The sequence below is a fragment of the Octopus bimaculoides genome, chromosome 1 (assembly GCF_046866305.1).
Source record: "Octopus bimaculoides isolate indiv1 chromosome 1, ASM4686630v1, whole genome shotgun sequence".
In the NCBI taxonomy this organism is placed as follows: domain Eukaryota; kingdom Metazoa; phylum Mollusca; class Cephalopoda; order Octopoda; family Octopodidae; genus Octopus; species Octopus bimaculoides.
The window spans coordinates 133,417,888-133,433,629 of record NC_142928.1 but is presented as its reverse complement, the minus strand read 5'-3'; the positions used below and the strand labels follow the sequence as shown (position 1 = coordinate 133,433,629).

General features: G+C 36.0%; 2 protein-coding genes and 1 long non-coding RNA gene across 18 annotated transcripts in view; 1 reads left to right on the top strand and 2 right to left on the bottom strand.

Moving 5' to 3' along the window:
• Positions 1–6,259, bottom strand: part of LOC106874666 (malonate--CoA ligase ACSF3, mitochondrial) — a 48,909-nt gene extending 42,650 nt beyond the window's left edge. For 2 of the 11 annotated variants that reach the window (XR_016243378.1, XM_089358562.1), the window contains exon 1: positions 5,534–6,001. The gene's annotated coding sequence lies outside the window, so the exon portion shown is untranslated. Of the gene's footprint in view, positions 1–206; positions 1,754–2,150; positions 2,308–2,802; positions 3,396–4,459; positions 4,941–5,001; positions 5,105–5,533 lie in introns of those variants that run through there. The other 9 variants (XR_016243384.1, XM_089358520.1, XM_089358511.1 and 6 more) reach the window with 8 other exon arrangements.
• On the top strand, positions 2,290–2,673 carry LOC149137737 (uncharacterized). The gene is made up of 2 exons (XR_016243402.1): positions 2,290–2,419; positions 2,528–2,673. It is a non-coding gene; the product is annotated as an uncharacterized LOC149137737 (long non-coding RNA).
• Positions 6,260–13,179: 6,920 nt separating the features above from the next.
• Positions 13,180–15,742, bottom strand: part of LOC106874674 (phytanoyl-CoA dioxygenase, peroxisomal) — a 45,310-nt gene continuing 42,747 nt past the window's right edge. For all 6 annotated transcript variants that reach the window (XM_052970868.2, XM_089358636.1, XM_089358630.1 and 3 more), the window contains one exon: positions 13,180–14,731. In XM_052970868.2, coding sequence (XP_052826828.1) covers positions 14,678–14,731 — 54 coding nt within the window. In that variant the 3' untranslated portion in view covers positions 13,180–14,677. The remainder of the gene's footprint in view (positions 14,732–15,742) is intronic.

Sequence of the window (15,742 nt, the reverse complement as noted above, 5' to 3'; positions counted from 1 at the left end):
CAATACATTGAAAATCGAAATATTTTAGTCAATGAACAAACACCATGTCCATGTAAAATATGATCGGCATATTACACTTGACAAAAGAGGTGCTGAAATTTAGAACTATGTTGAACCAAAGATTCCGTTGACTCGTACATGCAATATTAAACGAGTAAAGTCGTAAAATCGAGCTTATGGGATATAAAAAAAATTTGGCTGGTTACCTTTGCAAACAGTACCTATCTTCTTCGGACGACAGCTTACAAATGAGTCAACTTCGAAGAGACGCAATCGTGACCAAAAATCAAGTTGTGTCGAGTTACTTGCCCCTAATATTTTTTTTTTTTAATAAATTTAATAAACTATCAGTTGAGTAGTGGGTGTCAATGTAATCGACTGGACCCCTTCCCCAAATTTCAGGCCTTGTACAGAGAGTAAAGAATAACAATTTCTAAAGAAGCGAAATAATAGGCAGAATCGTTTGAACGCTGGATAAGAAAAATGCGGTTCGGTGCTGTGGCTGTTTACTTTCCGAGTTGAAATACCCCGAAAGTAAATTTTGCCTTTTATCCTTCCTGGTTCAATACAATAATTTGCTAGTGAAGTTTTTACTAACCCCACCTCCGTTCAAATTTACTGGCCTTGTACCTAATTCAGAAACAATTATTTTTCAGATCATCCAAAGAAGAAAAATAGTTTGAGAATCTGAAATAGTTGAGCGAAGAAATAACTGCTCATAATCCATTTAACATTTTAGACTATTTTCGTGTAGCGTCAAGGGCGAATTTTTTGTTGGTTGAAAGAAATGCATAGATATAGCGCCCAACCCACAGTGGGCTGATGGGTGGACACTTAGTAAAAATTCATTCACTGTAAATTGTTCAAATAAGTGCACATATGTAAAGTAGAAAGAAAACTTGAACAAAACAAGTCAAAAGAGATTTTATGATAATTTGAATTTTCGCGTTAGGAATGTGGATTTAATTTCTTTGGAGCTGTGTAAATTTTGGGGGTACTTATGCGACGTATAATTTTGAAAAATCATAATCTAAGATTTTTAAAACATGAATCTGAAATTTTTTTCAAAAGAAAATCAAGACTGAAAAATTACGGAAAAGAAGAGGGTAAACCCCACCAAAAGGATTTTTTTTTTTTCAGATTCGTAATCTAATTAAATTGCTGAAACTTTAGTAGGGCTGCTAAAGGAAAGGGGAAAAAAAAAAAAAAAAAAAAAGATAAAGTGCCCCACCCGAATTTGTTTCCCAAGAAATTTTCGAGATACGTTTTTGATGGTGTACAGACGATTATGTGGAGAGGAAAAGATTTTTTTTTAAGATCTTTCCGCTCACCACCGTGTGTTAGTGTAATGACTCTCCTAAGATAAAATGTTTCAACACACGAATTCACATCAAGAATTTAGCAAGCCAAATACATAAATGAATTAATACCAATCAGCATCATGCCATCGTTTCTTTTTAAATATATTTAGCGTAAAATGATAAGTATAACCCCCCCCCCCCGAAAAAAACTAATTTTGTGTTAAAATTTCATCAAAAGCATATAACCATACTATAAGAAAGCGTATCCACAAATTTTCATTTAAAAATATGTATTATTGAGTTATGAGGAAACAAATTCGTAGATGGGACACCAAACTGTAGATATATAGCATAACTACAGGTGTTTCCTCTCTCCCACCACCTCCTCAAACTTTCTACAAATATACGTTTCAGATGGTGTAGATTACGATTATATTGGAATAGGTGGTAAATTTTTTTTTCGTTGGGCGGGGTGACTCGACAGTTTAGGTGGTGAATTCACTCACTTCGACTTGGATCCCTCTTAAGTTTCTGAAAAAATGGAATTAAGGAGGTCGAATAGTTCATACGCCTCGATTGTGTTTCCTCCTCATTACGTTTTGATAAGGTGTGTGAATTAAGTCCTCGGCACAGCACCAAAGCATTTTTCACATCAAATTCCAACACAATAGTTATCTACACTATCTGAAACTAGCAGAAAATTTTATTTAAAAATTAGGTATTTTTCAGAAAGTTATGAAGAGGTGCCCTGGAAATTTGGTGGTGTCAGTATTTCGATAAGGGGGTGGGTGCTGCGGAATTTTAACTGCATTTTTGACGGAGACAAAATATATTTTCTTTTACAACTACCTGTTCACTGCCGGATCTGTTCAGTTTGGCTCCCAAATTAAAAAAAAATTAACTAAACAGTTTGCAACTTCGTTGCAGAACACGGTTTACTTTGAACATTTTGGACAAAATTGGTATTCTAGAAGTTATTTCATGTTAGAGTTGTATTTGGGTAATTTCAGCCAATCAACGACGTGTATTCAGTTGAAGAAAGCTACTGTTGTTTGCGATAGTAATCGAAGAGGAACTTCCGTGTCATCCCTACTAAATGTCACCACTCTATTCTATTCGTAAGTCGGAACTATATAAACTAAGCAAATGACCTTCTCTAAATGCATTAAAAACATAATAACATGATCTGATCACTATTTCAAAAGATTATCACCGTTCTCTTTCAGCATATAAAAGATGAAAGACAAATTTATCTGGAGCAAAATGAGTAAGCTGAATTTGCCTTTTCAATTTTCCAGAATTACAATTGAAAACTGATTCATACACGTAAAGAATGTCAACTGCACCCCACTTCGGTTTTGTTTTTTTTACGTCTGCCACACATCCTTAGACATCAGAAAGATCAGTAATACAACAAAAATTTTTAATATCTAGGTAAAATGAAAGAGCATCATAGAAAAATGCCATACGATATGAAATTAACGAAACTCGACAAAATTACATAATAAAAAAGATGAACACGGCTTCTTCACGAACTGCTGGAGTGAATCTCTTCCAGATAGATCTACGTACAATGGAGTTGAAGAGAAGTAATTAAAATTAATCATGGCTCATTTCACCCCACTTGAGACATCATTTTTTGAAGCTTGAAAATTATTGAATTAAGCATTAGTGTAGACCTGACGCGCGCACCCGCGTTAGTCAGTAGATGGATGCACGCACCCGCGATAAAAAAAAATTTCCTCATGTATGAATATGTGTAAACTGGAAGGGAACTTTGTGTACTCCCATCATACTCTTGAATTCTGCGCTTAGCAATTTTTCCAGTAACATTCAACTGAGTTTTCTTTTGAGGGAAAAATATGGGAAAACTGGGGATGAATGTTTTCAGACCATTCTAAAATGAGCTTATTTTCTAATTTCAAATTCAAAATTTGTTTTTTCATTCATTCAGTTGGTTGTTTTATTGGTGGTGGTGGTGGTGGTTGGCACTCCGTCGCTTACGACGACGAGGGTTCCAGTTGATCCAATCAACGGAACAGCCTGCTCGTGAAATTAACGTGCAAGTGACTGAGCACTCCACAGATACGTTGTACCCTTAACGTAGTTCTCGGGGGAGATTCAGCGTGACACAGGCACAACAGAAACGACAAGTAAGAGAGAGATAAAGTTGTGGTAAATTAGTACAGCAGGGTTCGTGGAGCTTTAGGTGTTTTTCGCTCAATAAACACTCACAACGCCCGGTCTGGGAATCGAAACCGCGATCCTATGACCGCGAGTCCGCTGCCCTAACCACTGGGCCATTGCGTCTCGACGCTTTTATGAGATAGATAAAAAAAAAATCTCGCACCCGATTTACAGTTTACACCTTTATACGTGTGGAAGGTTTTTTTTTTTTTTATCGCGGGTGCGCGTCGGGTCTACTCTTACCACCCCCATTTCCTTCATTTTTTTTTTTTTTTTTTAACTTTTTTCAGACATATTGTTTCAAAATATGCGAAAAAAATACGGAGATTATGATTCTGAAAAAAATTTCCAAAAATTTCAGCAAAATTTTTTTTCGTAATTTTTCAGATTAACACCCGCACGATCTTCGCTGGGGTGTTAGGGTTACGGACCGAATTCCCTAACCCTGACCCTAAAACCCTAACCCCCTAGTGAAGATTGTGCGAGTGTTAATCTGAAAAATTACCTTTTTTTAACTAAATATGCAGAAAAATACGGACATTATGATTCGGACAAAAATTTTAAAACATTTCTGCACTTACGATTACGGTTTTAGGGTTAGGGTGAGGGTTTTAAGGGTTAGGGTTACGGTTAGGGGGAGTTAGGGTTAGTGTTGGGGATAAAAGTCAAAATTGAAGAAGCTGGGGGAAAGAGGGGAGAATTTCACAATGCCCATTTTTGGCAATTTTCAGGAACCTGAAATTTTTTTAAATAAATAAATTTGGGAGAAAATTGGGGGGGGGGCACGGGCGGAAGTCTTTCCAAGAATACTTATTTGAAGCATTTTTTTTTCTTTAGAAAACTTATCGTTCAGGTTTACGTCCTTTTGAACTATTGTAATTTACTTTTGACTTTATTTCTGTGTAAAATCGTCAAAACATTGTGACACCTAACATCTGTTGAAGGATTTTAGGTGGGTTGTTCATACTCACCAGACTGACATTAAGTATATTAATGTAAGAAGGTCAACAAATAAACATAGTAGTCACATCAGACATAATGCAAAACTACGCGGTCGATTGACCGGCTTGAAATAGCAGCATTTCCTTAATCATATTCAGTTATCTTAAAAACAAGATGGAGACATTCAACACTGTTGTACGAAAAATTGGCGGTATTCTGCTTTAAGCACGCCATATAACTCCTCATAACTTTCTGTTTCGGAATTTTCAGAAAATTTTAGCGTTTGTGTGCATAGTAACGCCTCGTGCGTGATTTAAGGGCTATTTAACTGTTATTTTTAACATCACACGACCACCTCATGCCTACCTCGTTAGTTTGTCAGTCTGACGTATTGATGTTTTTTCAATGTCTTTCTCTCCACAAACACATTTAATAATCTATTGCTGGGATTAAAGCCAAAAATCCGGACTATCCGTATTTTAAACTGTGATTTTTAAAAAAATGATTTTCATAATCGTGTATAAATTCCCGCGCGTAGAAAATTCCAAAATCAACTTTAATTATTTTTTACCTGTGCATCTCGCTTCTCGCAAAAAGAAAAAAGTTGATTATGTCTATACTAAAAACGAAACTAGAGAAATTATTCTGACTGGGACACCTTTGATTATAGGCCTGCTCGATGAGAGTTGACTCAGGCTAAACCACAACGAAAATAGCTCATTAAAGTTCGTTTAAAACAATATTTTTCGTAGCCGGGTGCTGTGAATATTGTAAAAGGGCGGACAAACTGCAGAATTTAATTTTTTTTTTTTAATTAAAGGAGTTCAAAATTGTTAAACTTATAGAACACCACAGCATAGCGAATAAAGAATTATATGGATGTAAACTAATTCTGTCTTCTTAATAAAGATTGGAGCAAAAATGTTGCACTATTTCAATATTGGACGGAGGGGCGTGGAGCTGGTTGGTATTTTTCAATATGAGAATCACTTTCACATCTTCGTATAAAGGTGAATGACAACAAAAATGCATTCTAAAGGTACACTCCACTGTATAAAATATAAATAGATGGCATTCATAAAACGTATTAAATACATACTTACCAAACATCTTCATTAAAAAAACGATTGAAGTTAATAAAACAATGTAGGTTCGTACGAGGTGGGGTGACAAGATTTCTGACATTTCTGGCATATATGGTTTCCGAAATTACTGAAAAGTGTGCAGAACTGTTGCAAATGAAGTTAATGAAGTGTGGTGAAACAAAAACAGAGTTAGCAGATGAGAAATCAGTGTTAAACTTCATATTAAACCGAGAGAAATAAATAAAGCCTTAAGAATGAACACATAGCGTATGTGACACGTTGCGAATAAGAAAAGTGATAATAGACATTTACAAGAGTGAAGATTATAGGAGCATGCGCATACGTGCACTTCTGGAGGGGAAAATCCCAACTAGGGTAAAAACCCAGCATATTTATGCATCATCATTATAAGTGATATAGTTGCCGCCATCACCACGAACAAAGAGAAATAACATTGTTAGTTTTACATTACGATTTTATGGATCCTTTCTGTTTGGTTGCCAATTTTCAATCTCTTCAATTTCTATTCGGATTGATTTCGTATTCGGTGTAATGATGTAGTTTTATGTACTAATCAATGCCATGAAATTCATTTTCGCCATACATCGATAAATAAAGAGTTAATAGCTTTTAAAGTTTGCAAATTTGGGGTAATTTTAGCCAATCGTAAGCCAGACACATTCATGCTTGTTTCCATATAACAAGCCAAGCATGAGAACTCTTTTGTCTGCAAGAGAACATGTGTAGACAAATATATTCTACTCATTCAGATGGTCGTGAGATATGCTAAAAATAACAGTTAAATAGGCTTTAAACCATGCACCCTCAATTTTTTGTTTTGGTTTTTGCATAATCATATGAATTTCTGTGTGAAGAATACAAATTCGCAAAACTTTTCTGAAAATTCCAAATATTAAAAACGTTATGAGGGGTTGTATGGCGTGCATAAAGCAGACTTCTGCCAATATTTCATTAGTTTACATTTGACAACTCACATATGCCAGCATGGAAAACAGACGTTAAATGATGATGATGATTGAAAACATGTTGTCATGCACAAAATGATAGCTTTCAAATCCTGTTTTCTGACTGGGTGAAAATTATCAAACTTTAAACCTCTATAACTTTTTTTTATAATTTCTGAGAAAAGTGAAATATCTTCTCAGATTCAGCTTGGAAAATTACATTAATACACCAAATTTTAAAATTTTCGTTAAACTTTGAAATTTCCACAGGTGCAGCCAAATAGAAAAGATCCAGTTTTGTTTTTGATAACTGATATAAAGAAATTCCAGTTTCGATGTCTTGAGTCTTGTCAATTTTTCATTGTATGTACATATAATGGCAGATAATGAAATAAAAGCACGATTGACGAGCAATTGCACTGTTAATCACAAATCTCAATAATGCAACATTCCATGTTAACACTACAAAAGGAGGTATGGAGTTAAGACCAAAACAAATAGTAAATAATTATAGGTATGGCTGTGTGATTAAGAGTTTGCTTCTCAACCAGGTAATCTTGGGTTCAGTTCCACTGTATGAAACCTTGTGCAAGTGTCTTTCACCAGGCCAACCAAAGCCTTGTGAGTGAACTTTGGATTCGGTAGATAGAAACTGAAAGAAGCCCATTGTGTCTCTATGTCTTTAATTTGTTTCAGTCATTAGATTATGGTCATGCTTGGCCACCACCTTGACAGGTTTAGTGAAACAACTAGACTCCAGTACATATTTTATACATATAAATTTATGTGTGTGTCTTTGTGTTTGTCCTCTACCACTGCTTGACAACTGATGCTTGTTTGTTTGTTGGTTTGTTTCTGTCCCCATAACTTAGTGGTTCAGCAAAAAGAGACTGATAGGCTAAGCACCCAGTCTTAAAAAAATAAGTACTGGAGTCTAGTTGTTTCACTAAATCCAACCCTTCAAGGGCTGTGGTTGTAGTGGGGCCATCAAGAATTTTAGTCTTAGATTATCATTAACTACTTCCTGTTACTTCACCTATTTGTCATACATTCTATACAGATTTTTCAATGACATAATCATTGTAAATTTATCATTGTTACATATATTATTTTAAAAACTAATAGTCTTTTGAATTTTGTCTATTAGTGGTATTGGTTTCCTTTAGCCTCAGAAGTGCAGCATTGTACCATTTGGTGGCCCTCACTGAAGAGTTTATTGTAGCATGAACAAGGTAAGTCCTGCAATACAGACACCTCAGAGACCAGGTGTTATCAACTGGCATCAAGATAAGAACTGGATGAAACAGGGATTAGGGAATGTAGTAGAGACAAGACTAAAGCAATAGAAGTTGGTAGGTGTCAAGGCAGCTGATAGAGTATGTTTGAGATATTTCACAGGTTGGTAAAGAGAGGCTCATCTTTTCCAGGAAGAGATCCTTGCAATGAGTAGAACAATGGGGTTTAGGAAGCAGGGTTGCAGGTGAGAGAGCATGCTGCAGCACAGGATTACTTGGTCAAAGATCATGCTAGTGAACTTCCATCACATTCAGTTCTTTGTCTAAGCTGTGTACAATATCCTGTAAAGCCTAGTTAACCTTCACATCTTCAGCAAAAGTAAGATACCTTCCTGCCAACTTTCCTCAGAAAGAGAATCCCTGTCTTCACTAAAGGCCCAAGGCCTTTAGAGAAGGCAGCTATCATTGGTGCCATGAGTGGGTGCTCAAGGCAGTTCTTAAGAACAATAAATATTACTCTCAGCACAAGTAAATGCCACCATAGACTAAAGAAGATAATTCTATTTGTTAAAGCCATAGACAAACTCTAAAAATAAGAATGGGCTTCTACATAGCTTATGAATGGTAGTTGCATACAGATCTGAGCAGACATCTAATGTTTCACTACAGCTAGACATGATTATTTTTGAGGTGACAAAACAAGTGATCATACAGGAGCATACAGTGCTTTAGAAACTAAAAGAAAATGTGCAAAGTATCAGGAACTTGTGGTGTGTGCGTACGAGTAGATGTAATCGCCTTACCTCGGTTTTCCTTTCCTCGACTGCGAGTCCGTCTTGCGGTATCCGATCCTTGAAGCTTGCCCCGACCCAAAGTACACCAGGAATAGCAGCTGCTTCTCCCAAACCTTCCCAAACCTAGAGCGTCGCTTAACACGTCTTGTCCTGACCGCAGCCCCGTTCGAAAAGGGCACGAATCCCGATCGAGGCTCCCTCTGCCCTTTTTCCCCTTCCGGTCAACTCGCCCTTCCGGTCAGCCTCCCCAGACACTGACGTCATACCACAGAGATGTATTAAGACAAAGACTAAAAGGTACACTTTAAGCCTGCAGAATGGGCTGTTGGAGATTTTGCAGGACACCCACTCTGCAAAGTCATCAACTGATGAAGCTTCAAGGTTAAACCCCAGAAAAATCTGGTGATTTTGGACTAAGAGAGCTGTTAACGGGGAGTTGCTGTAGGGATGCAAGTCCAGGACAGATAAACCCTGAGTGGGATGCTTGAGAAAGTGTGAATGATGTTGAAAGATCCTGTAACATTATAGTTTTTGGTGATGAGTCACTCGTGTAAAGAAGTATAAACAAATGTGAGAACAAATGTAGACAAAGCATTTGTTGTATAAGAAAATACTTATTTATGAACATTACATGATTTTCCATTCTGAATCATTACCAATTCAGGTGTGTAAGTGTGTTTGGCAGTTTAGATGAGAATGCTTGATTGTGAAAAGTATGTGTATGCTTGCATGACAATGATGACAGTGTAGCTGGGTCAAAGTATTTATGTGCTGTGATAGGCTAGCTGGACACAGGACTAATCTGCTACTATTTTGACAGTCACTAGCTATACCTGCTGCTGTTGTCCATTGCAGTGGCATTAGTGGTGAATGAGTTTTGACTTTTCAGCTCTTAGCAAAGAACTATAGAAAGTAATTTTATCTGTTGCAGTGCCTGATAGAAGTTGAGTGCAAGTCCTGAATGACTTCTCAATGTTTCTTTATATTTGAAGCGAAGAGGATAAATTATCTGAGAGTTATTCAGAAAGGTGAAGTTAAATCTTTCAGTTGGTTAAAAGAGGTGGGAAAATACAAAAGATCAATTTTCTAGTTGTGAACATAGATAATACATAAATAAAAGAAACACAAATCATATTTAGATTTACTATGAGTGAATCTGAAGTTTAGTAAACCGAATCTTAGCTTTTGGATTGGATTGTCATTCTGGTTTGATGAGCCTACCCTGTCACACTGGCTCGACATGGCTTGGCAGAGGATGCAGTTCTTGTACTCTTACCCAGGAGTAGTTAAGTCAATTATATTGACCCCAGTTCTCAATTGGAATATATTTTATTGATCCTGAAAGGATGAAAGGCAAAGTTGACCTTGGCAAAATTTGAACTGGGAATCTAAGGATGGACGAAATACCACTAAGCATTTTGCCCAGTTTGCTAACGATTCAGCCAGCTCTCACTGCCTGTTTCAGCTAAAAGTATAATTGATGACCTCAAATCACATCAGTGGTGATGTGAACTGAGCTCATCCAGAAGATGTGATGTGCACATATTAACTAAATGAAAATTTTGTTCAGACTTGCTGGTTTTCTTTAGCTCATTTACTTGATACAAGACAACACACATACATAGCCAGGATGAGTTTAACAAGTTTGATTAATACTTCTTCCCTGCATTTCCCATGTCTGTCTCTTCACCACCTCTCACCACCTTACATAGAACAATCACACCCTCTTCCAACTCTCAAATATTACACCAGCCCCAGTTAGTTGAGGAAGCCTTTTCCTTCTTCCTATTCCTCCCTTGCCTTGCAAGTTGCTTGGCAACCTCACTAATGCTGGTGACATGAAAATGGCAAAGATGACATTGGCACTCAAAGTGGCTCTGCAGGTTGATGAATCCTGTTGATTGCATGGAAAATTGATGTTAAATGAAGATGATATGAATGCATGCATGTATGTATGTATGTATGTATGTATACACACACGTTAATAAGAGTTTATTATCAGCAACAAATCAATCATTATCCCTTAGAGCTGTTTCAATTATACACAGTGAAGTTAATGAAATATTAAATTCATATTTCTGAGCATTCTCTTCAGAGGGAAAAAATATATCCCTAGATGTTATGTATGCTTGTTTGTAAAATCATCATAGTGATGAATTTACAAACATACATAACATCTAGGGGTATATTCTTTTCCCTCTGAAGAGATTATGCTCAGAAATATGAATTTAATATTTGATTAACTTCACCATCATCATCATCGTCGTTTAACGTCTGCTTTCCATGCTGGCACGGGTTGGACGGTTTGACTGAGTGCTGGTAAGCCAGAAGGCTGCACTAAGCTCCAATCTGATATGGCAATGTTTCTACAGCTGGATGCCCTTCCTAATTCCAACCACTCTGAGAGTGTAGTGGGTGCTTGTTATATGCCACCAGTATGGGGGCCAGTCAGGCAGCACTGGCAACGACCATGCTCAAATGGTGCTATTTACGTGCATGGGTGCCAATCAGGTGATACTGTCATTGGCCACAACAATGACTTTATTTGCTTCAACAGGTCTTCGCAAGTGCAGTTTATTGCCCAATGATTGAAGGGTGCTCTTAAATGGGCTGGTTATGTGAAATTGGCATAGGTCATGGTTATGGTCTCACTTGGCTTGCTGGGTCTTTGGGTTTGTTAGTATTGTGCCAAAATGTTATCCATCTTTACCTTTCACAAAGAGCAGTGGATACTGGAGCACATCGCTGGATGTAGTAATTCCTACAAAACCTCCTGGTAAACAATATTTTTTGTTTTCCCTTGTGGAACAAATGTAAATAGAGTTTTTTTGTTTCCCACTCTAGAGCAGCCGACATTTAATTGCTCATGTGAATAACATGACTCTTCCAAGTGAAGTTTTACCACAGACAGTGTTTGACCCTGGGATTATTGATAGATATTGCAAAGCTGATACAAATAGGAAATTGCATTCTTCTGAATGAAAAAGGAATTTCTGCTCCTAATGGAATGAGAGGAATTCTGGGTATGAAAACATCCTCTCCTTTTCCACATCCAGAGAGATTGGTGGCCTCATCTTCTTTACCACCAGGCGTGTCCCAGTGCAAAGTGTTGGTGGATCCAAATACTTCAATAACATTACCGGAGTTCCCACTTTTAGCTCCAATCTGTGGGGAGGTAGTCTCGGAGGTTCAATGAACTGAAAGATTCTGTTGGATAATATACCATCTCTTCTGGATCTGGGATTATATCAGCTGGTTTATAGATATGAGGACTTCCTGGAAGCTACTGCAGCAGTTACTCATTGATTTTACTTACAGTGCTGTTTTTTGGAGCCAGTATTGCTCTTTCACACAGCCAATTGAGACTGTGATATAAGGGAGACAATCAATTTCTGAAAGTTACTTCCCGAAGAGTTACCTCCCTTCTCCACATAACCCAGGAAAGGGTGTTTTCTGCTCTCAGAGGGCCTGATACTAATTATGTGAAAGATTTTAAGAGTCTAAAACCATCTCTGGAACTTAAGTAATGTATGTTCCCAGTTTAGAGAAAATCAGTTGTGAACTTCAGAAGTTATGTGGATTTACACACAACCTCACTTTTACACACACACACACAGATATGTAAATATATATATAGGCGTAGGCGTGGCGGTGTGGTAAGGAGCTCGTTTCTCAACCACATGGTTCCAGGTTCAGCTCCACTGTGTATCAACTTGGGTAAATGCTTTCTACCAAAGTCTTGGACTATATGTGTGTATCCATGTTTGTCCCCTAATCACCACTTGACAACCGGTGTTGGTGTGCTTATGCACTTGTAACTTAGTGACTTGGTAAAGAGACTGATAGAATAAGTATTAGACTTAAAAAATAAGTCCTGGGGTCTAAGACCATTCACGGCAGTGTTCCAGCAAGGCCGTAATCAAATGACTGAAACAAGTAAAAGAATATATATACACACATGTTGAGAAAGTGGAGAGTTGGTAAAGATGTAACGTAATTTATTAACAAAATTCCAAGAGAAAAACTGAATACAAATACATTCAATTTGAATTTATTTGTATTCAGTTTTTAACTTAGAACTATGTTAATAAATTAATTTACATATTTGCCAACTCTCCATTTTGTCAACTTTTATTGAATAATGCTTACAAAAATCCCATGCACATTGTGGAGACTTCCTTTGAAAGAATTGTGGATTAAACCAGTGAAAGTTTTGGATATTTTACACCCCTAAGAGGATAAGACATCCTTGAATTGACTGAATACTATATATATATATATATATATATATATATATATATATATATATATATGAGAGAAAAGAGAGGCAGGCAGGTATAGTCTGACTGACTACTTTTATTCACTAGCACAGTCTTTTAGGAAAATGAAGTGGTGAAAATTAGGACCTTTAAACTTATTGATAACCTAAAATGTGACTATAACAACCAAGGTAAGATTATTAGTCTGAATACATTTATTTATATACCATTACACCTATAGTTGGTCACGATGTATGGGAGACAATTCTGGAAATGCTGTATCAATGAAGTATAATGATTCTATTAGCAAGAAATATGAAGTCTAAGGTACAAAATTGTATAAAATATGTATTCAACATGTACATATATTCAATAATATTCTCAGATAATCAATGAAATAAACATTATCAATTACATGGAACTCAATGATTTATTTCCCAAATTATTTTGATAGCATTTTAATCACTAACTTAAAAAGCTATAACAAAAATTTATAAAACTATTACCAAACAACAAAATACAAAAGTAATCTGTATTAAAAATATCAGTGTGTTTTGTATTTAACCCTATAATATCAGTTGATACTGTGTTTACGTGCGCTGTGTACTCACTTTGAATCAGATGACGAAAATATACACAGCCATATCTGCTGCAGTTTTGTACCTGTTTGTATACTGGTTGATATAAATATCAGCTATCACTCATGGAATCTATAATAGAGGCCACCATGCAAATTTCAAGGAATCTGATAGGTTTGTTAGGCTCTTCATGTAAATATTTCCAACTCGGTTCGAGACTTCATCACCATAATAGTATAAAAGCAGCAATTTTGGTGGTTGCACCACCATTTCCACTATGACTTCCCATCAAATTTGTACACATTCAGCAAATTCTTCTCACGCTATTGAGTAATCTTATTTTCACAGTAATACCGCATGAGTGTTCTACCCAGTGATGACAGTTTACATAAATAAACAATGCATGCTTTAAAGTGGTTAACGTAAATATACACTGAACCTTTGTCGTGTGCTAATTGCTGATCTTGGCCGTCATGATGATTACTGTCAGTGCAAACTGTTGTCATGGGGTTAATCATGCTGGTGGGTGTTTTAGAGATTAATTAGAATACTTAACTCTTTAGCATTCAAACTGGCCATATCTAACCAAAATATTCTATCTGTTTTATGTTCAAACTGGTCAGATATGGCTTACCAACCTTACAATATCATTCTAAAAATTAACAGTTGCCTCATACAAAATCTCACAGTTACAAAATAATGCATGATTAATTCAAAGCAATGTGAATAAATAAGCATTACTTTTAACAGAATAATGTGAATGATAAAAGATTAAACTTCTGGTTATTTATTCAATAGAATATTTACCATCAATTCACAAATAAACACTCTTCCCCTCCACCTTTTATTTCACAATTCAACAAAATAAATCATCTTTAATTTTTCAGTGAGAACTTTATATAACTAATTGTTAGTTAAACAATTACTATTTTTAAAAATCAAATTGTAAAAAAAAAATAATACAAACATAGCTATAACTTCAAAATCAAAATACTAGGTGCCACTTTAGTGTGTAGTCTGCCTGGCTGTTTACATTTTAGCATGTAATTAAACCCTAACCTTAACTTGAACCCAAACCTTAAAGCCAACCCTAACTTTAACCCTATCCTTAACCCTATTCCTAACCCAAATTTGGTCACTTGACAGTGTACACTATGGATGCTGTGGTGGATCACAAGTAGCACCTTTATAAAATATCGAATATTTCAATAATCAAAATTTTTTTTTAGTTTAGGTCAACAAAACAAAAATTAACTTTTATTAAAATTATTTGTTAGTATTCTCTAAAGAATATTTCAAAAAATCACAAAATGTCAACTTCATTAATTCAGTTATAAATTGGCTTCTATTCCTTTCACCAGCCGACCTCTTATCTGCCAAGTTTCCTGAAATGCATAAAAAAAAACAGGTATAAGTATTAACTAAGATAAAAATAGTTATTCAAATGATTATGTGAGTGTTCATATGCATGTATAACTGAATATACATATATTTTTTTCTTTCACTGTAGCTGTGTAGGGTGAGAAGTAACACCAAGAAAGTGTGTGTGTGTGTGTGTATATATGTATGTATATATATATATATATATATATATATATATATACACACACACACACACACACACACACACACACACACACACACAGGAGTTTGTCAAAATAATGGAAACACCTTAAAATTTCAAACAAATTTATTTTAATATTGGGCAGGACCACCTTTGGCAGTAATTACAGCTTGAATTATTTCCAAAGGAATTTTTGTCCATTCTTCAGCAAAAACAGTCTCCAGTTCTTGTAGTGATGATAGTAGAGGATATCGACTCCTTATTTATTTTTCTAAAATGCACCATAAATGTTCAATAATATTGAGATCTGTGGTGGCCAGATAAGATGTTCAACTTCACTAGAATGTTCCTCGTGCCATTCAGTAGCAACTTTAGCTGTGTGAATTGGTACATTATCATCCTGAAAGATTGCGTTTTCTTCCGGAAACAGTTCCACAACAATAGAATGAATTTGATCAGATAAAATGCTTGAATAGTCTTGACTATTAATTCTGCCACGAAGGGAAACCATTGGGCTGGCAGATTTCCAAGATCTTTGTGGGATGAAGTTAAAATAATAGATAGAGAACGCCACTGGAAATACGAAAACTAAAAGAAGCAGCACATATGCTAGGATGCAACAGCCTCCTAAGTAGACCGAGTGCAGATATGAGTAGCATATGGGAACCGATATTAAGAAAGGATAGGAAAATATTACATTTATAAGCCCTAAAATTCACTCCATAATTGCCCATGAGCATATGGCCTGAATTAGCATCGAAAAATATCTTAGGAATGAGAACCCAGGTTCGAAATTTCCCCCAAGACACCTGATGAAGGCTGGAGGATATAT